Source organism: Staurois parvus, unplaced genomic scaffold (assembly GCF_062004578.1).
Source record: "Staurois parvus isolate SC_StPar_1 unplaced genomic scaffold, SC_StPar_1.0 ptg001066l, whole genome shotgun sequence".
Taxonomy (NCBI): domain Eukaryota; kingdom Metazoa; phylum Chordata; class Amphibia; order Anura; family Ranidae; genus Staurois; species Staurois parvus.
In genome coordinates, this window is record NW_028318862.1 from 1,672,754 (window position 1) to 1,693,298 (window position 20,545).

General features: G+C 41.2%; 1 protein-coding gene across 2 annotated transcripts in view; it reads left to right on the plus strand.

Moving 5' to 3' along the window:
- Window positions 1-19,668, plus strand: part of LOC149440597 (uncharacterized) — a 33,003-nt gene extending 13,335 nt beyond the window's left edge. Inside the window, exons 2-6 of one of the 2 annotated variants that reach the window (XM_089658389.1) lie at window positions 385-574; window positions 8,471-8,526; window positions 11,742-11,783; window positions 14,114-14,161; window positions 16,274-19,668. In XM_089658389.1, coding sequence (XP_089514515.1) covers window positions 385-574; window positions 8,471-8,526; window positions 11,742-11,783; window positions 14,114-14,161; window positions 16,274-16,380 — 443 coding nt within the window. In that variant the 3' untranslated portion in view covers window positions 16,381-19,668. The remainder of the gene's footprint in view (window positions 1-384; window positions 575-8,470; window positions 8,527-11,741; window positions 11,784-14,113; window positions 14,162-16,273) is intronic. The other variant, XM_089658390.1, reaches the window with a different exon arrangement.
- The last annotated feature ends 877 nt before the right edge of the window (window positions 19,669-20,545 follow it).

Below are 20,545 nucleotides of genomic sequence, written 5' to 3' on the forward strand. Positions count from 1 at the left end.
TTTTTTAATTTAACTTTGGATAACGTAGGAAACAAGTAAAACCTTTCTCAGATTTGTATTCCTATCTGTCTTCCACTGAGGATCACCCTACCTTACTGTCCTGGAGCCACAACAAGAAATGAAAGAAAATCTCTATTAGTTCATTGTCACCAGAACAGGTGTCCCCATCAGAAGAGTTTTCCTGATTTCCTGTACTGGTGACAAACTGCCTCAAGGACAATGGTCATCAGAACAGTGATGGGGACTCTTCCTGTTGGGACCTGTAGTTTTAACTGACCGTACTTTATACAAAACTAAAATTTAAAAAAAAAGTGTTTTTAGTTATAGATACACCTAAACAACAACTGGTTTGTTTAATATTTATATGTATTTTTTCTTTTCTAGTTACTTTGACAGGCAGTGGTAATGTCACAGTGATCCTACAAGCATTAAACTCATCCGGTCCTGTTGGAAACTGGTCTAATGGCAATCTTAGCTGCAATGGAAGCCCGTTGTTTGAAAACCCATTTGAACAAAGAAGTAGTTTTCAGGCACAATGGACATCACCGGAAAATGTATCACCTGTTAACATAACGTGAGTAGTCACACTTTAATGAAAACCTCTAATAACTCAATCGATGAAACTGGTAATAAACCCAAAAACGAACGTAATATATTGCAGCTTACCAATCCTTAGATGTGGTGGTTGCATTTGTTTTCTTTTTTAAGTTTTTTTTTCCCTTTTTTTCCTGGTGATCTAGCCTGTAACATACTTCCTGTCTTAGGGTGTCTCCACTATGGATGGAGGTGCAATGGACACACCTTTGGACAGCAGCACCCTCTGGGGGGAGGGTATTGTTAGACTAGCATATTTAGATGACCTTAGCTAGAAAATTAAAGTGAACTCTAGATAACACCTTATAAGCAGTTATAGCAAACTGTTTTTTTTTCCTTTTGGGATAAAGGTTTCACATAAATTAATATAAACTGACCACCTCTGTAAGCACTTCTGTCAGTGTTAAATGGTTTGTCTCATCCCTCTAACTGCTAATAAGTCTGGACAGCTTTATCTGTTAAAGCAGTGGTTTTCAACCTTCCTAATGCCGCGACCCCTTAATACAGTTCCTCATGTTGTGGTGACCCCCAACCATAAAATTATTTACTCTTTACACATTGGAAATGTGTTGTTCGATGGTCTTAGGTGCCCCTGTGAAAGGGTTGTTCGACCCCCAAAGGGGTCGCGACCCACAGGTTGAGAACCACTGTGTTAAAGCAAGTTTAAAGTAGTTGTAAAAGCTCAAGTTTTTTTACCTTCATGCATTCAATGCATGAAGGTAAAAAAACCTTCTGTGTGCTTTTGCAGTGCCCCCAGCTCCCCCTAATACGTACCTAAGCCTCATTGCGATCCAGCCATGTGCACAGAACTTTGCCTGTCCTGGGCCTCTGCCTCCTCATCGGCTGAGACAGCAAGCGGGAGCCATTGGCTCCCAATGCTGTCAATCACAGCCAGTCAGCCAGTGAGGAGAGAGAGGGGGTGGGGTCAAGCCACCTCTCTGTGTGTGAGTGGACACACAGAGCAGCGGGTTCCCCCATAGCAAGCTGCTTGCTGTGGGGGTGCCCAACAGGAGGGAGAGGCCAGGAGAGCCTGCAGTGGACCCAAGAAGAGGAGGATCCCCACTGCTCTATCCAAAACCACTGCACACAGTAGGTAAGTATAGAAATGTTTGTTATTTCCCCCCCCAAAAAACAAACAAACCTTTAGAATCGCTTTAAAATTTACAGACTTACTGGATGGATCACGGGGTGAAAATAAATGAGAAGAGCATAAAAAAGAAATCTAATGCAGCCGCCACTGGTAATTGGTAAGCTGCAATTTTCATACTTTTTTAATTTCGGGTTTAATACAGTTTTATATTTAAAATTTTATATTTAACCAAATAATTTGTTTTATTTCTATGGAATGATAACGGGTTTAGAATCATTAGTAAGTTTGTCCCAGTTAAGGTGATTGACTCTCCCTAATTGTCACCAGGAATGAAAGTGAGGGTAAATCCAAAATTCTGAGTTGCTTCCAGAAAAAGCTTTTAGAATATAGGGAAAATATTCCAATTGAGTTAATTTTCCCCACAAACAAAATAAAAACATTTTATAGGATCTCCTTACCACTAGCAATGTGTGGACAAGGTTATACTTCCCTCGGTAGAAAGATCCAGATTTTGGACATGCTGGCTTTTCATCATTTTTATATAAAGGTTTACACTATGTGTAATCCTATCTAAGTACAGTATATATGCTATACAGCCAAAAGTTTTTGGGCGCCTGGCAATCACACCTACATGATTTGCTGGAGATACCATTCTAAAATCATGGGCAATAAAGTGGCAGTAAACTCTTCTCTAATAATTTTACCTACAGGTACCCTATGAGGCGGACTGACAACTCATGGGGCCCTCGGGAAATAGGGGATCACGGGCCCCTGTGTCCTTGCCCACACTCAAAGCATACCCATAAAAGCCTATAAAAGGTATCAGGGGAATTTTATGGGGCCCCCTAGTGACCCTGGGCCCTCGGGCAGTGCCCGAGTGCTCGAATGGTCAGTCCGCCCCTGGGTACACTTATAATAAAGCTTACCTGTAGGTAAAATGAATATCTCCTAAACGTGAACCATTTAGGAGATATTAGCCCTTTTTGATATTCGGCGCATGCCCTCTGAAGGAACAGCATACCCGTGCAATTCCTTTAGAGCACTGTGCCGTGGCCTGGGACTCCCTCGTTCATGCGCGGGAGTGATGTAATTGTGGCTCAATCAGTCAGCTAGCCAGAGCTCACAAACCCAGAAGGAAGATCGGGTGAAGATGGAAGCCCCAGGGAGCCATGACACCTCTCCGCTGGAGGGCTTTGTTTCAAGGTAAGTCCTTCATAATTTGCTTGTATGCAATGCATACTAGCACATTATGCCTTTACCTTGCAGGGGGGGGGGTTTGTTATGCGATTTACTACCGCTTTGATATAGAGCTGTTCCCAGTTTGTATTATAAAAGCCTCCATCCTTTGGGGAAGGACTTCCATCATGGAGTGTCTGTGGGAAAATATGCACATTCAGCTAAAGGACCATTTCTGACTTCAGGTTTTTATATGTGTTAAGAAGACTTGACTCTCAATTGACATTCCATTTCTTCCCAAAGGTATTCAGTAGAGGCAATGTCATGGCTCTGTGCAATTCCATACCAAAATCACAAGATGATGTCGTAATGGACCTTGCTTTGTACACAGGAGTGCGGTCATGCTGGAAAAGGAAATGAACATCCCCAAATTGTAGCCACAATATTTAAAATGTCTTTGTATGCTGTAGCAATAGCAGTACTCTTCACTGCAAACACCTGAACTTAATTTGGAAGGGTCTACTCTGGCCATACAAACGTTTATTTACTAAAAGCAAATAGGCTGTTCACTTTCCAAGGGAAAGTGAACTTTGGAACTGAATTTTCCCCAGAACTTAGTGAATGTGGGGAAATTTCACATTGCAAAGAATACCTAACCATCAAGGAACATAAAGAAGATGACCTCTGCACACCTGTAGGACACCATTTCGGACAACCAGGCCACACAATGGGAGACCTCAATGTTTTAGTACTTAATGGAAATTTCAAATCCATTCGGGAAAGAAAAACTTTTGAACTAAGAATGATAATTTTATTGACACTAGAGATAAGGGCCTTAATTTGGACATGGGATTCCTCAATCATTATCCGACATTTTTATGACCATTAGCTGTAGCTTGACTCCCTCTGTGTGAGTGTAGTACCCCCCCCACACTTTGACTGCATCTTACCTCTAGCCTGCTTTTTTTTTTTTTCTTTCATCTCTTCTAACATTCTGCTAACTTTGTGAGTAGTACTGCTTAGACCTTGAAGAAGGGGACATTCCCCGAAAGCTTGTCCTCAAAATTGTATGATAGTGCAAATAAAAAAAGTATTACGGACAGTACTCAATTGTTTCTTTAACCACATGCAAGAAACTTAAAGCACAGCTTTTTTTGCTTGCACTTGATTGGATGATGGAAGCCATCAGAGCCTTACATCATACAGTAAACACTGTGGAAAATTCCCTTGCAAAGTGCAACTTCCATTGCAAAGGAAACAGGAAAATCCCATAGTGTAGGTATGATGGTCAGGTTTCCACAAGTTTTTTGAGCATATATTGTACAGAGAACATATCAGCATGTCTATGCTGTATGAGAAGAATATGGCAGCAGGAGAAGCTTCTTTTAATTGAGCTAAGTCCATTTATATTGTTCCATACAAGTGTATACACATTATTTGGTTTGTTGAAAGTTAATTTCTAAGGGTCATCAAAATCCAAACTTCACAGTCCAAAAATATACATTAAAGAAGAAAAAGAGAGGAAGCGTGCCCTACAAAAATATACATTACCCAACTTATTTTTTGAATTTGCACCCCACCCAGGGGTGGACTGACCATTTGGAAACTCGGGCACTGCCCGAGGGCCCGGGGTCAGTAGGGGGCCCCATGAGATGCCTCTGGTACCTTTTTTATAGGATTTTTTGAGTTTGGGCAAGGACACAGGGGCCCCATGATCCCTTATTGCCCGGGGGCCCCATGAGTTGTCAGTCCGCCCCTGACCCCACCACAACACATGTGAACTCGTGTTGCATTGTTGTGTGTTGTTTAGCACCTTGACACGAGATGGGTGCCTGGTATACATGAATGGGATGCCCTGCAAAATCCATATATAACATGTGTTACCAGCAGTTGTGTGTGAATGGTTATACCTTAAATAATAACTAGTGTGTGAATGGTTATACCTTAAATAACTAGAATTGTTCCTAGTGGGCACTACGAGTTAGTACAGTCATCAAACTGCAACCAAATGAAAAGGATAAATCAAAATTGCCACATGTGGTGTTTTTGTGTGCTTATATATATATATATATATATATATATATATATACAGGGCTTTCTTTCTGCCGGAACGCGGCGGTACTGCGTTCCGCCACCTTTTTCTTCTTGTCCCCGCTCACCGACTGCCTCTGCAGAGCTGACAAGCTATGCAGAGCAGCGAAAGTGACAGGTGCCGGACGCGGCTTGTTTATGTCATGCTTGCGCGTGCCCGGCACCTGTCACTGCCGCTGCTCACAGCCGGTGAGCGGGGACATGCACGCTTCACCCCCCCCCCCTCTACCGCCAGCGTGTAAACATCGGGGGCGCGGACGATGGGCGAGGACACTATGCACGCTTCACCGCCCCCCCCCGCCGGCGTGTAAACATCGGGGGCGGCGCGGCGACATCAACGGCAGTGACAGCGTGGACGCAGGGGCCGTACAGCTTGGAGTAGGTAAGCTGCGCTCGGCTCCCTGTCACTGACTGCAGTATCATGTATTGCTCTAAATTTTTACTCTCTCCCCAGCCTGTGCCCACCTAAACTATCCCAACCACCTGTGCCCACCTAAACTATCTGAGCCCACCTAAACTATCCTCACCCACCTGAGCCCACCTAAACTATTTCAGAACGCAATTGCTCAGCGCTCAGCGGCGCCGATCGAGAGCGCCCCTCCTGTGCATGAGGAACAGGAAAGATAAATTCAGTGATGGACGGTATTTTTTGGAGGAAAAGGTGGCAACCCTAGGGGAGCCTGTAGGAGCAGGCACATCTACCAGACAGGGTACACATGCATGCTAGACTGATTTTATATCTATGCTGGACGTTTACAAACGGCCTGCCATGATTTTATATCTATGCATGTGTTCCTGGTGTCAGTACGGTACTGATTTTATATCTATGCGTGTGTTTCTGGTGTCAGTACGGTACTGATTTTATATCTATGCATGTGTTTCTGGTGTCAGTACGGTACTGATTTTATATCTATGCGTGTGTTTCTGGTGTCAGTACGGTACTGATTTTATATCTATGCATGTGTTTCTGGTGTCAGTACATTAGTCATTTTATATCTATGCATGTGTTTCTGGTGTCAGTACGGTACTGATTTTATATCTATGCGTGTGTTTCTGGTGTCAGTACGGTATTCATTTTATATCTATGCATGTGTTTCTGGTGTCAGTACATTAGTCATTTTATATCTATGCATGTGTTTCTGGTGTCAGTACATTAGTCATTTTATATCTATGCATGTGTTTCATGCAGATCATGCAAGAGGCAGCCGGGGGTCCGATGACATCATTTCCCTTATATGGTATGTACGGGAAATGATGTCATCGGAAGCCCCTCCCAAATTTTACTTGCATTCCTGTTCTCTAAAGGGGTGGTCCTAGGGTTTGATGGGGGCGTGGCCAGGTTTGGGTGGGGGAGTTCCACCACCTTTCCTCTGAGAAAAAAAGCCCTGTATATATATATATATATATATACATATATATTTATTTATTTATTATGTGTTATTGTAAGTGTCGTCAACCCGGGTCCAAATTCTAGAGACTTGATGAATGAGAGTTCCAAAAAGAAGTCAGTTTTGTGATAATCTGGTGAGTTCTTCCAGTGTCATCCCCACAGCTGTAATCAATGGTTGGACACACATTGACTACAGCTATGGGGATGACACCAGAAGATCTCACTATACTAGGACAAAATCAACTTCTTTTTAGAACTCTCATTCATCAAGTCGCTAGGACTCGGACCCAAGTTGACGACACTGAAAAAAACCCAGAATAAATAAATATATAAGCACACAAAAACACTATACAGTGGGGATCGAAAGTTTGGGCACCCCAGCTAAAAATTTGTATTAATGTGCATAAAGAAGCCAAGGAAAGATGGAAAAATCTCCAAAAGGCATCAAATTACAGATTAGACATTCTTATAATATGTCAACCAAAGTTAGATTTTATTTCCATCATTTACACTTTCAAAATAACAGAAAACAAAAAAATGGCGTCTGCAAAAGTTTGGGCACCCTGCAGAATTTATAGCATGCACTGCCCCCTTTGCAAAGCTGAGACCTGCCAGTGTCATGGATTGTTCTAAATCATCGTCTGGGAAGACCAAGGGATGTCAATCTCAAAGGTTTTAAATGCCCAGACTCATCTGACCTTGCCCCAACAATCAGCACCATGGGTTCTTCTAAGCAGTTGTCTAGAAAACTGAAACTGAAAATAGTTGACGCTCACAAAGCTGGAGAAGGCTATAAGAAGATAGCAAAGCGTTTTCAGATGTCAATATCCTCTGTTCAGAATGTAATTAAGAAATGGCAGTCATCAGGAACAGTGGAAGTTAAAGCAAGATCTGGAAGACCAAGAAAAATATCAGACAGAACAGCTTGCAGGATTGTGAGAAAAACATTTCAAAACTCACGTTTGACTGCACGATCCCTCCAGAAAGATCTGGCAGACACTGGAGTTGTGGTACACTATTCCACTATAAAGAGATACTTGTACAAATATGGTCTTCATGGAAGAGTCATCAGAAGAAAACCTCTTCTACGTCCTCACCACAAAAATCATTGTTTGAACTTTGCAAATGAACATATAGACAAGCCTGATGCATTTGGAAACAAGTTCTGTGGACCGATGAGGTTAAAATTGAACTTTTTGGCCGGAATGAGCAAAGGTACGTTTGGAGAAGAAGGGGCACAGAATTTAATGAAAAGAACCTCTGTCCAACTGTTAAGCATGGGGTTGGATCAATCATGCTTTGAGGTTGTGTTGCAGCCAGTGGCACAGGGAACATCTCACGAGTAGAAGGAAAAATGGATTCAATAAAATTTCAGCAAATTTTGGATGGTAACTTGATGCCATCTGTGAAAAAGCTGAAGTTAAAGAGAGGATGGCTTCTACAAATAGATAATGATCCTAAACACACCTCAAAATCCACGGGGGATTACATCAAGAGACGTAAACTGAAGGTTTTGCCATGGCCTTCACAATCTCCTACCTCAACATAATTGAAAATCTATGGATAGACCTTAAAAGAGCAGTGCGTGACAGACAGCCCAGAAATCTCAAAGAACTGGAAGACTTTTGTAAGGAAGAATGGGCAAAGATACCTCAAACAATAATTGAAAGACTCTTGGCTGGCTACAAAAAGCGTTTACAAGCTGTGATACTTACCAAAGGGGGCAGTACAAGATATTAACTCTGCAGGGTGCCCAAACTTTTGCAGACGCCATTTTTTTGTTTTCTGTTATTTTGAAAGTGTAAATGATGGAAATAAAATCTAACTTTTGTTGACATATTATAAGAATGTCTAATCTGTAATTTGATGCCTTTTGGAGATTTTTCCATCTTTCCTTGGCTTCTTTATGCACATTAATACAAGTTTTTAGCTGGGGTGCCCAAACTTTCGATCCCCAATGTATATGTCAATTCTGGTTTATTCTTTGGTTGCAGTTTGATGGCTTTTTAGAACTCTCATTCGTCAAGTTGCTAGGACTCGGACCCAAGTTTATGTCAATTAAAAAATAAACAAAAAACATGCTTACATATAAATCAAACTTAATTGTTTTCTTTTATTTCTTATTTCAGAGCTTACATACACAATGAAAATGGTACGTTCATGGTTTCCAAAACATTAAGCAAAGGTAAGTTAATGTATTACAGAAGTTCTCCAACTTGCCCTCAGGCCCTACCTACAATACATGTTTTTTGGATGTAAGCTGAATGAAATGTATTTACTTAGTAGATAACCCTTCTGTGTTCCCAAACACAAAGGACTGCCTATAGTTGGGTTCTTCTAGGTATCCTTAGATAAGCTTTAGGGAAACCTTTTATGTGCACACCTTAGATGCGTCCGTTATAAAGGCATATGCATACATAAAGTAATAAAAGCCATAGCATCTTTGGTATGTTGATGTTGCAATGCTTCAAGTTTCCTAACATAAATCTTAGAAGGAATACCTTACTGAGTAGTAGAAATGTACAGTTGGGAGGAAAGTTTGGGTAAGCGTTGGCTCCAAATGGAATTGCTGGATCTTTCCGTGTCCGGTTGGGCTGGTAAAAAAAGGAAACCTAACAAGCGCACATTGAAAGAATAGTTCTCTTTATTTCCAAAAGTGGGAAAGCATCACAGGCCAATATTTTTGGATCACCTAGGATCCCTTTCTCAAGGCAAAGTGATCATGCGCCTAACATTTAGAATGGCGTCATATTTGCAGGTTTTGTTGAAGAATATTGCAATGTGAACAATTGTGTACACCCCAGAGAAATTATTGACTTTTCAAAATATTTGAACAGGCAACAGATGTTTATTTAAAAAGTGCCAGATAGAGGTGATATATTGAATAAAACATGAAAATGTGACTTTTTCATAGTTTATTCAACAAATATTATAATATGTAAAATAGATTACTGTGGGGAACTTAGCACTGTAAAAATCATTGCATAGTGTATGCAGGTGAATTACAACTTGTTTTATTAAGGTCAAATTGGACTTTCATTTGATTGTAAATGTTATAAAGTGAAAACACAATGCACAAATTATTAATAAATACAATACATAAAAAAAATTAAAAAAAATTATAAATAATGTTCAAATAAATAAGTGTTGCAAATAAAGTCCCAATCCAAGATTGGGACTTTATTTGCAACACATATTTATTTTGACATTATTTATAATTTAAGTTTTATATATATATATATATATATATATATATAAAACTTTTTTTCACATATTGTACCCTACCCGTACCCTTCGCTCCTCACAGGACCTCCTACTCTCTAGCTCCCTGGTCTCCTCCTCCCACGCCCGATTACAGGACTTCTCTAGGACTTCCCCCATCCTCTGGAACTCCCTACCCCAATCCATCAGACTGTCACCTACCCTCCTCACCTTCAGGCGCACCCTGAAAACCCTCCTCTTCAGGGAAGCCTACCCCACCCTCACCTAACACCTGACCTCACTGAACAACTAACCTCCTCCACTCCTCCCACCACTCCATCCCCCACAGCCATCTCCTCCTGTATCACCTTCCCCTCCCTCCTAGATTGTAAGCTTGAAAGAACAGGGCCCTCGAACCCCTCGTGTATTGTATTGTTACTGTCTTGTATCATGTTCTGTCCCCCTTGCTACTGTACAACGCTGATCATACCCTTTGGCGCTATATAAATACTGTATAATAATAATATAATAATATTGTATTTATTAATAATTTGTGAGCTGTGTTTTCACTTTATATTATTTGTTTGATGTTTTGTCATTAATGAGCAGCAGCATTTATTAAGGGTATATATATTTCTTTTAGTTTTTTAGCGCAGGTTCTTTATTCACATTTGATTCCAAATGTTAAATATATCCCGTCTTTACATTATTACTAAAAGAGAAATGTGGAAAACATTTTTTTTTTTAATTATACTTACCTAGGTGGATGTAGCATGAGTCCAATGCTGCATCTATCCTCGGCCAGCTCTAAGTGTGAGAACTCAGCGATCACATAACCGCTAACCAATGAGTTCTCACCACCGCTGTGAGCAGAGTGGTGACTGATAGTCTATCCTGCCCCCCGCATCACTGGAGTGCTGGGCTGTGGAGGGGGAGGGAGTGGCTGGTTCATGCTCTCAGCAGATCGCTGACAGGCTGAGCCAGATGCCACTCCAGACTCTGGGGTGGATCCCTACCATATGGTCGTGAGACTTCCCCAGCCTGGACCGGTTCTGTGATGTCAGTCAACAGCGGGCTAACAGCTGAGAAGGGGTCACAGGAGTGCAGTTCGCTCTGCACTCCTGTGACCCGTTTGCAGCTGAAGCCATAGGAGAAGTATAGCCAAATGAGCTTTGGCTGTACTTCTCCTTTAAAATTAGCCAAATTAGTAAGAAAAAAATGTCGCTGTATATTTTTTGCCATTACCATGACCCACAAACAAAAACAAAAAAACAAAATAAATTCTCCTATTTCTGACTTATGTGGCAATTCATGCATAATTCGTGCATAATATTTGATTTTTTGGGGGGCTCATAGCCAGGCCAAGAAAGAAAATTACACATTTTGCTGTTTTTTTATTCTACCCAAACACAGTGACGTGATAGTGACTCTGACACCAATCAAAAAAAAGGTTTTTTTTGGTAAACTTGTGAATATATGAAAGAGTGCACTAAATATAAATAAATACAAAAATTATTAGTTTAAAATAATGATGTCCGTGATAAAAAAATATTATATAAAAGTCCATCCACCATCACAAAGTAATTAAACAGTTCTGAAATCTTGTATAAATCAAACACCGTGCAAAAAAAATCCACCACCGAATGAAATGGGTACACTCACCAGAGCTCTATGCTGACCAGATTATGAGTCAGCAAAGATAGCGTTTGCTCTGGGAGCGATGATCAGCAGAAGTAATCCAAACTGGGAGCAATATATATATATATATATATATATATATATATATATATATATAAATAATATATTTTTTTATATATATAGCAGCCAATCAGCACAATATGGAATAGCCTTAACAGCAGGTAGTCATCACGTCTCCATACCATAGATCATGTTCGGGGAATCAAAAAAGGAAATCATGGTGCAGTACGTTTAAAACCAAAATGTTTTATTAAAACGTCAGAAATGCACTCACAAACAGGGTGTCTAGCCAACACCAGCAATGACAGCCTCAAAAAAGCAGGGACAAGCCTCGCTCACCGCGATATCACAGCCGACAGTCTACGAGGAGCGTCCTGACGTCACATCCAAAAGAAGCCCCGCCCTACTAGTTTCGTCATCAAACGTCTTCACTTTCCGCCCCGTGAGTATATATTTATTTTTTAAAATTATGATCTAAACATTCCTTTTTTTTTCTTTCAGATACCGTCACTCCCACAGCAACTACAAATCATACAACAATGAGTAAGTTAAATTTAATTTTTAAATATCCTAACAGAACACAGAAATATAAAATAATTATAAACACACCTTTCAGTTCTCTAAAGTTTAATAAAAGGCCATATTTTTTTTTTTTCGTCTCAAGCGCTCCTAGCATCCCGAATTTTGGGGAGTTCCAATATGTAAACTTTCACACTTCTCCACAGTATGAAGCATTAGCCAGCTTCCTCCCATGCTCACCTAATGACCCATCACTATAAAGGGTTACCTTACTGGGCAAAAGGAATGTGCCAAATGCAGGCGGGGCAGGGAAACCAATATCCCTGCAGGATATTCTTGTTGAAGTTTGTGTGGAGCATCAAGGGTAATGTATCAAGGGCCCTTGAGAAGAGTTTTACTGATACATACCTTTTGCTTTGTAGTTTCAATTAGGGAATGTGTGTGCTTTACATAGATCTTTCTGTGTGCAGTCCAGACAGTTATACTGTAGTTCATTCACTGCAGGACTAGATCTAGCCTGTCTAATCTATGTGCACCATGATGGTTGAGTTGGGCCTCAATGCCTTATTATAGGGTCCACCCTGCTGATGTCAATGGTCCTGAGGGGCAGGACCAAAATCTTGGGGGGCAGAGCCCACCTCAGCTCCATCCTAGATCAAGACCGGTTTCACTGTTTAAAAAAAAAAAACAACAGCCCTCTTGAAGAATAGGAGGTTTTTGAGGCACACGAAGCAGTGTATGTATGTATGTAGTGGTGGACAAAGTCAGCAAGGGACCCCTGAGCAGAAATGATAGTAATCTAGGCATTATAGTTCACTATAATGTAAGATAAAATAATGATCTGTGGAAATTTGCTTATTTCCAGGGGAATTTTATTTACTGAATGTACCCTGGCCATTGAAATTCTGGTGTTACAGCCAGGGGCAGACCATACTTTAATGGGCCTCAAAACTTCGGAGGCCCCTGTACACCTTCAATGGCTGCACAGCTGACATTAACACACACGCACAGCAGAAAATACACTTTTAATGAAAGTCTTTGCTGCCAATATGAGTCAAAAAGAGTTAAACTCTCTAGTATAGATGTAAGCCAGACAAGCTGCCGTCATATATTTGGGTTGCAGTAAAAAATGAAGTACCTGGAGGAAGCATTCAGAGATATGAGGAAAGTACACATACTGTGCATAGTCAGCATCTCTGGTGGGAACTGACCCCAGAACTGCTAGGTCACTATGGCTTAGAAATCTGTAAAAAAGAAAACGTCAAATCAATACTGTAGCACAAAAAAAGGACCTAACTAAACTCAATGTTGGTCTACCCAAGCTGGACCATCAATTTTAATATCTCATGTTTGTGTTGTATTTCAACAAATATTGGACCATGATAAAGACAGGAGCCACTAATTTATAATTTATTTGAAAGCTGAACACCAGGAGAGCAGCTATTAAAGAAGTAAATCCATATTTTTTATCTGTTTTACCTGTCAAAGGATTTGTGATTTTATGTAGTCATTTTCTTGCTCCAACACCCTCCCATCAGCCTACACAGCTCAGTCACCAATGACCACTATCAGTAGCACAGATTGGTCAATAAAGCTGGCCATAGATTAGGGGTGTCCAAACTATGGCCCTCCAGGTGATGAGGAACTGCAAGTCCCATGAGGCCTTGCAAGACTCTGGCAAGATACCCAGAGGCATAATGAGACTTGTAGTACTTCAACAACTGGAGGGCCATAGTTTGACACCCCTGCAATAGCTGGATCAAAATTTGGCTGATTCAGCAGGGACTGTCCAAATTTCAATCAATCTATAGGCATTTACAGTTGATATGATGATGGACGTCTCAGAAAAGGGCTTGTTGGAAAATTTTTGTGTAATCTATATATTAAGTGTATTCTGACAGCAGAGTACTCCCCACTGTCAGAATACAATATCACTGTGGGGGAGATTTCTTCATCCACCTCACTTGTGTGGATGAAGGAAACAAATCCATGTATGGCCAGCCTAACTCAAGATGAGACCACACCTCAACTTGTAGACTGGACAATAAAGGAGCAGTAGAAGACTGATAAGGTCATCCCTCTGCTACGTGGAGTTTTATTGTCAACACTTGGTAAGTTTGTAAATACATCCTACGTTCTTGTACAAACTTGTAGATGGTCATATGCTGACTAGAACAGTAATAAGTATGGTCCATACTAGTTTATACAACAGATCCCTTAAAACCTTGAACCGGTAGTCCCAATTTTTGGACATTTTTAGAAGTGCCATCCTTTACAGTATGGATTTGGTTAGTGAACATGTGGTTTACACTATCCAAATTTGTACTTTATTGCTTTTATTTTTTTCATTTCAGCACCAAGTAGCAGCAACAGCACAGCCCACACTGCTACCTCAAATACAGGTATATTTATAAAGGAAAATGTCAATGAATTAAATGGCAAATTTTACATTTTAAATAACTAGAGAGGACCCGTGCTTTGTGCCATATCATTGTCCCCCGTAGCATATTCTTCACTCCCCTGCCCAGCACTGGGAGCAAAGAAAATACCTAAGGCTGTCATAGAGTATGTGATTTACTCCAGTTGGGCTTTCTGATTGGCCTAGATGATGGGGAGAAAGTCCTTGGCCCTGTATAAGCTCCAATTACAACGAAGTGGAACTTATCCAGGGCTTTCTATTCCCATTAGATGAAAAGAGAAGAGGGGGGGGTAAAAAAAAAGGGGATATGTGCTGCTGGGGAAGAGGTATTAAAGCTAACCTGTTACTTTGCATTGTATGGACAAAGCATAGGTTTGTTGTATGGCTTTGAACTGCTGTATTATGTTTTTTTTTAATTAATTTCCTAACATAGGAAGAACAGCTAATGGGGAGAAATGTATCATAATATATTATATATTTTATTATATTATTTTAAATTAAAGCACGCAAATATGATGAATATAGTGTAGCTTATCAGTCCTTAAACATGGTGGCTGCATTTGTTTTCTTCATTCAGGCTTTTTTCCCTTTATTTTCACCTAGTGATCCTACCAGTAAAACTCTTCAGGTTCACACCTATGCATGTTGTAATTGATGCATTTTTCCAGCACATTTTGCATTTTTGAACACACATTTTTGACACATTTTTGATGCGTTTTTCTATTATAATGCCAATAGGAAAGTATTGAGTGCGACTTTGATGCGACTTTACGCTGTAGTGTAAAGTTGCATCAAAGTAGTGCAGGCACCTTTTCAATGTCGCTGCAACTTTGAAAAGGTTCCTGCACTTTGATGCGACTTGAGTGCCAGAGAGTGTAAAGTTGCATCAAAGTTGCACTCAATACTTTCCTATTGGCATACAAATCCGCAAAACACATTAAAAAAATGCAACACAACGCTTATGTTTTTGCTGCAGTTTCATTGAAGTCTACTGCACCAAAAAATGCAAACTGCTGCAAAAAAAAGTCCCTGAGCCAGGGGCAGACTGATAACTCATGGGGCCCCCGGGCTATAGGGGATCATGGGGCCCCTGTGTCCTTGCCCAAACTCAAAAAAGCCTATAAAAAAGGTACCAGTGGCATCTCATGGGGTCCCCTACTGACCCCGGGCCCTCGGGCAGTGCCTGAGTTTCCAAATGGTCAGTCCGCCCCTGCCCTGAGCCTTTCTGAAAACGCAGCAGCTGAAAATGCTTAGATGTGACATTTCTGCAAAACGCACTAAAAAATGCATAGGTGTGAACCAGACCTTAGGGTGACAACTCTCCCACATTGCATTGTATGTTTGAGGAGCATTGTCTCTCTAGAACAGGGTGTGTGTTAGGACTACAACCCCCCTCCCCCCCAACCTATATTACATAAGAAAGATGACTTTTAAAGTTCACTAATAACATTGATTGAGAGCAGGGGCGGACTGACCATTTGGAAACTCGGGCACTGCACGAGGGCCCGGGGTCAGTAGGGGGCCCCATGAGATGTCCCTGCAGGGGCGGACTGACCATTTTGAAACTCGGCACTGCCCGAGGGCCCGGGGTCAGTAGGGGGCCCCATGAGATGCCCCTGGTACCTTTTTCATAGGCTTTTTTGAGTTTGGGCAAGGACACAGGGGCCCCATGATCCCCTATTGCCCGGGGGCCCCATGAGTTGTCAGTCCACCCCTGTGTCCCTGGTACCTTTTTCATAGGCTTTTTTGAGTTTGGGCAAGGACAAAGGGGCCCCATGATCCCCTATTTCACGGGGGCCCCATGAGTTGTCAGTCCACCCCTGTGTCCCTGGTACCTTTTTCATAGGCTTTTTTGAGTTTGTGCAAGGACACAGGGGCCCCATGATCCCCTATTGCCCGGGGGCCCCATGAGTTGTCAGTCCGCCCGATTGAGAGTGCAAAGAAAGTCCTAAGGACACCAAATATCTGGCAGTTCTGTAGTTGCAGAAATGTACTTAGCCTGAAATCAATGAAATCAATGTTGGCACAACATTTAGACCCAATTCACACACACACACATATAATAATATTAATTCAATTTTCTTTTTAATTTCAGCTACAATAGTTACAAAAACCACAAGTGCCAGTTCGGCAGTACAGACCAGCCTCCTATCTGTGGCTTTATTTCAGATCCTTGGCTTGCTGATCATCACAAGCAAGTAAACGTCCCAAAGGCTTCCGTTCACCGCCTACCCTGTACGGACATTTTCAAAGCTGTACATTTGTACGTTTGTGACAACTCAACATTTTACGTAATGTCCAACAGCTCAACCAGTATAAATGATCTAAATTTTTTTGTATTGAACTTAAAAGATTAATCATAGCAGGAAGGAATCACGTTTTGGAGTTCAATAAAATATAAGAGAGGGGGGAGTCTAATATGGTTTTATTTTTATCACTTTGATTTGCACTACAGAAATAAAACTCACTTCTGTTCAGCTGTTATGGATTTTGCTATGTAATGCACTCCTATAGGAAGCCTTATCACCCTCCTGTACTTGTTTTGATCTACCAGGAAATGAGCCGGAGAGAGTGGTTAGACCAGTCCATTTGATGGAAAGGAATACAGAAACTCACCTTGAACTTGGCAGGTTTCTCAACGCAAACATAGCCAGGGGGGGAAATTGCTTATGTATTAATTTACTGCTCAGAAGAGTCAATGCTTCTACTGCGTCTATCTACAATAGTAATACAAAAGCATTGCAAAAAGCCTTGATACCAAAATCAGTACCTACAATGCCATCTATATCATATATACCATGAATACGCTTCGGTTTTTTTAAACAGATTCCTCCTCCAAAAAAAAATGCAGGTAAAACACATAAAATCAGCTGTTTAAAATGCTTACTGAAAGTGGATATAAAACTTGTTTTTCTTTTTTTTTTTACTTAAAATAACAAAAGTGTTTTACTTACCTGTTATGTGTAATGGTTTTGCACAGATCATGCCCGATCCTTCTCTTCTCGGGTCCCCTGCTATCACTCCGGGCCCCTCCCACGACCACAGAATGCCCCCAGAGCACACATGCAGATAATGGCTCAGCCCCACCCCCTGCTCCCTCCTCACTGGCTGTGATTGAAGGCAGCAGGAGCCAATGTCTTCCACTGCTGTTTCCCAGCCTCCCACCCCCACAGAGTGCCCCCAGAGCAGACACGCAGAGCAAGGCTTGGCCCTGCCCCCTGCTCCCTCCTCACTGGCTGTGATTGAAGGCAGCAGGAGCCAATGTCTTCCTCTGCTGTTTCTCAGCCTTCCGCCACCGCAGAGTGCCGTAAGAGCAAACACACAGAGCGTGGCTTGGACCCACCCCCTTCTTCCTCACTGGCTGTGATTGAAGGCAGCAGGAGCCAATGTCTTCCACTGCTGTTTCTCAGCCTCCCACCCCCGCAGAGTGCCCCCAGAGCAGACACGCACAGCGTGGCTTGGCCCTGCCCCCTTCTCTTTCCTCACTGGCTGTTACTGAAGGCAGCAGGAGCCAATATCTTCCACTGCTGTTTCTCAGCCTCCCACCCCCGCAGAGTGCCCCCAGAGCAGACACACAGAGCGTGGCTTGGCCCTGCCCCCTTCTCCTTCCTCACTGGCTGTGATTGAAGGCAGCAGGAGCCAATGTCTTCCACTGCTGTTTCTCAGCCTCCCACCCCCACAGAGTGCCCCCAGAGCAGACACGCAGAGCGTGGCTTGGCCCTGCCCCCTGCTCCTTCCGCACTGGATGTGGTTGAAGGCAGCAGGAGCCAATGTCTTCCACTGCTGTTTCTCAGTCAATGAGGAGAGAGAGATCCAGGAGAGCTGAGGCTCTTGTGTACATCGCTGGATTGCAGTCAGGCTCAGGTAGGCATAGGGGGGCTGAGGGGGGGCTGCACACTGAAAAGTTTTTATCTTTATGCATAGAATGCATGATGGTAAAAAAACCTTCAGCCTGTAAAACCCGTTAAAGTATTTTCCACTTTGCATAAATTATTGGTAATTTATTAGCAATATGCCTTTGACTTGAAAATGTGACCACTCCAAGAGGGCTCAATTCTCTAATACAACCTTCGACCCCCCCCTCCACCTTGCACATCATAATCCTCTTCTCTTCTGGGAGTATCTAAATACTGTATGTGCTGGTCCAGCTCCTCTGCACCCTATTCTCCTCTTTACATAACTTTTTATGCAGCTGTCAGGGAGGAATAAAGGAAAATGCTATAGAGCAGTGGTCTCCAAATGTCAGACCTGGAACCAGATGTGGCCCTTTGTTTGCCTTTATCCGGCCCATGGGGCATTATTCCTGCCACTGACACCAATGATGGGGAATAATTCCTTCCACGGACACTAACGATGGGACAAAATTCCTTCCACTGACACCAACAATGTGGCACTACTCCCACTGGCACCAGCTATTTATCCCCTTAATACCAAAGATCGGGCATTGTTTACTCCCACTGGGCACAGTCGCCCCCCCCCTAAATTCTGAAGGACAGTAAACTGGCCCTTTCTTTGGAAAGTTTGGAGACCTTTGCTATAGAGTGTCAATGGAGTCTTCAGGGACTTATGAAATCATCAGATGCCTCAGGTCTTTTTGATGTCCACAAAAGGGAAGCTTTAACAGGTACATAATATACCTAAAATATGTTAAATGCATATGTAATCTTATGGGAATATTGTTAATGAAGTAAATGGTCTTGCAACAGGTACTCTGTAAAGAATGTAATGCCTTCGATACAGTGTTAACTTGAAAAAACATTGCTTAACGGTGACTCTGAAGTATTTTCCTCACTAATTGAGCTAATGACCCACCTCTTTAACTTCACCCCCCCCCTTCCTTAGTCTGTATGGGGCACCTTTGTAGCATAAGGTACCCTACAGACTCCTCCTCCTTGCACCCCTGGAAGAATCTTGACGTTGGGTGATTAAGTCACTTGGATTGTTTACTCTACAGAAGATAGATAAGTAAAAAAACAAAAGAGGATTCTCTAGGTGGGTCTTTACGATAAACAAAATGGAGAAAGGCTTTGGAATGACAACTGTGTTGTCTATATGCAATCTTTCATCCTTTTTCAATGAACAGAAAAATAATAAAATGATAACCCAACTCTGTAGATCTAACATACACATTCCATATTAACCTATAAAATAATAGTGTATAACAGAACACAGAATTTTTGAATATTGTATGAAATGTATTTAGCATTTTTGACCTACAGTTGATTTGTCTTTACATATAGCTAATGCATTTGCAAAGTCAATATACCAATTGAATATTATATCAATTCTTTTTCCATTTTGGTGTGAAAACTGGAAATATGTTTTCTAGATATGATCGCTAAAATGTAAACCAATGTGTATTTAGTTAGCTTTTCTTTATGCCAACACATTAATTACAGCCAATGGTTAATATCTTCATTATTTAAAATGTTGTTTTATTAATGCAGATCCAAAGTATAAATATAATGAATAAAAATCTCATTAAACTAATTGGTTTTTTTTTTGTACGTAAATAGAGTATTTTAAAACTAGAGCTTTGCATACTATTGGTTTTATTTAAAGTAAGTTTAGTATTTTATACAATGGAAGAGGGTTATAGCCAGGATTTTGTTACTGTCTGCGTCCACACTGAGGACATTTTATCCACTTTCTACTTTTTGCAGGTGTCGCGGAGACAGAGAGTGAGAGGAAATCTTTGCAATGTGGTCACAGAGAGAAATTTAAACCTGCAGAGATGTTAAGGTGTAACTCCACATCTTTTGTTGAGAAAAAAAAAAGCAATACCCTTTGGGTGATTTCTAGGAATGTTAACAAACTTTGTTACTGATTCTTACCCCTGTCTGCTTTGAAGACATATCCGCTTATTTTACTATGTACTTTCCAGACTAATTCCTGAATGGGAGGGTCTGGATCATTATATCCTCCAGTTGCATTTTCAGTGTTTTAATGATCAAAGTTTCAGAAGACCACATCCCAAGCAGTTAACCCATGGGGGATATCTTATAAAAAAAAAATGGCATTTCAATTGCAAGGTATTCCTATATTTGACTTGCATTTTAGTGGGAACATCTAAGAAAATCAGTTAGCCAATCACAAAAGCAGGAAATTATAGTTTTGAGGGCTTTCTATACACCAACAGTGTACAGAACACCTCCAGGTTTTGTATTGAATTACATTTTTTGGACAGTTTTAGAAAATTACATTGCTTGAAATGTGACTTGTAATAACATTAGATTACAAAATGGCTTGTGTAGCTATAGTATATGCTATATTTTATCCAACAAAGTGGAGTTCTCTTTAACGCTACCACACTCAGTTCACAACTTTGCTGTGCTTTCAATCAACCTTATGAAGAGTTTGAATTCTG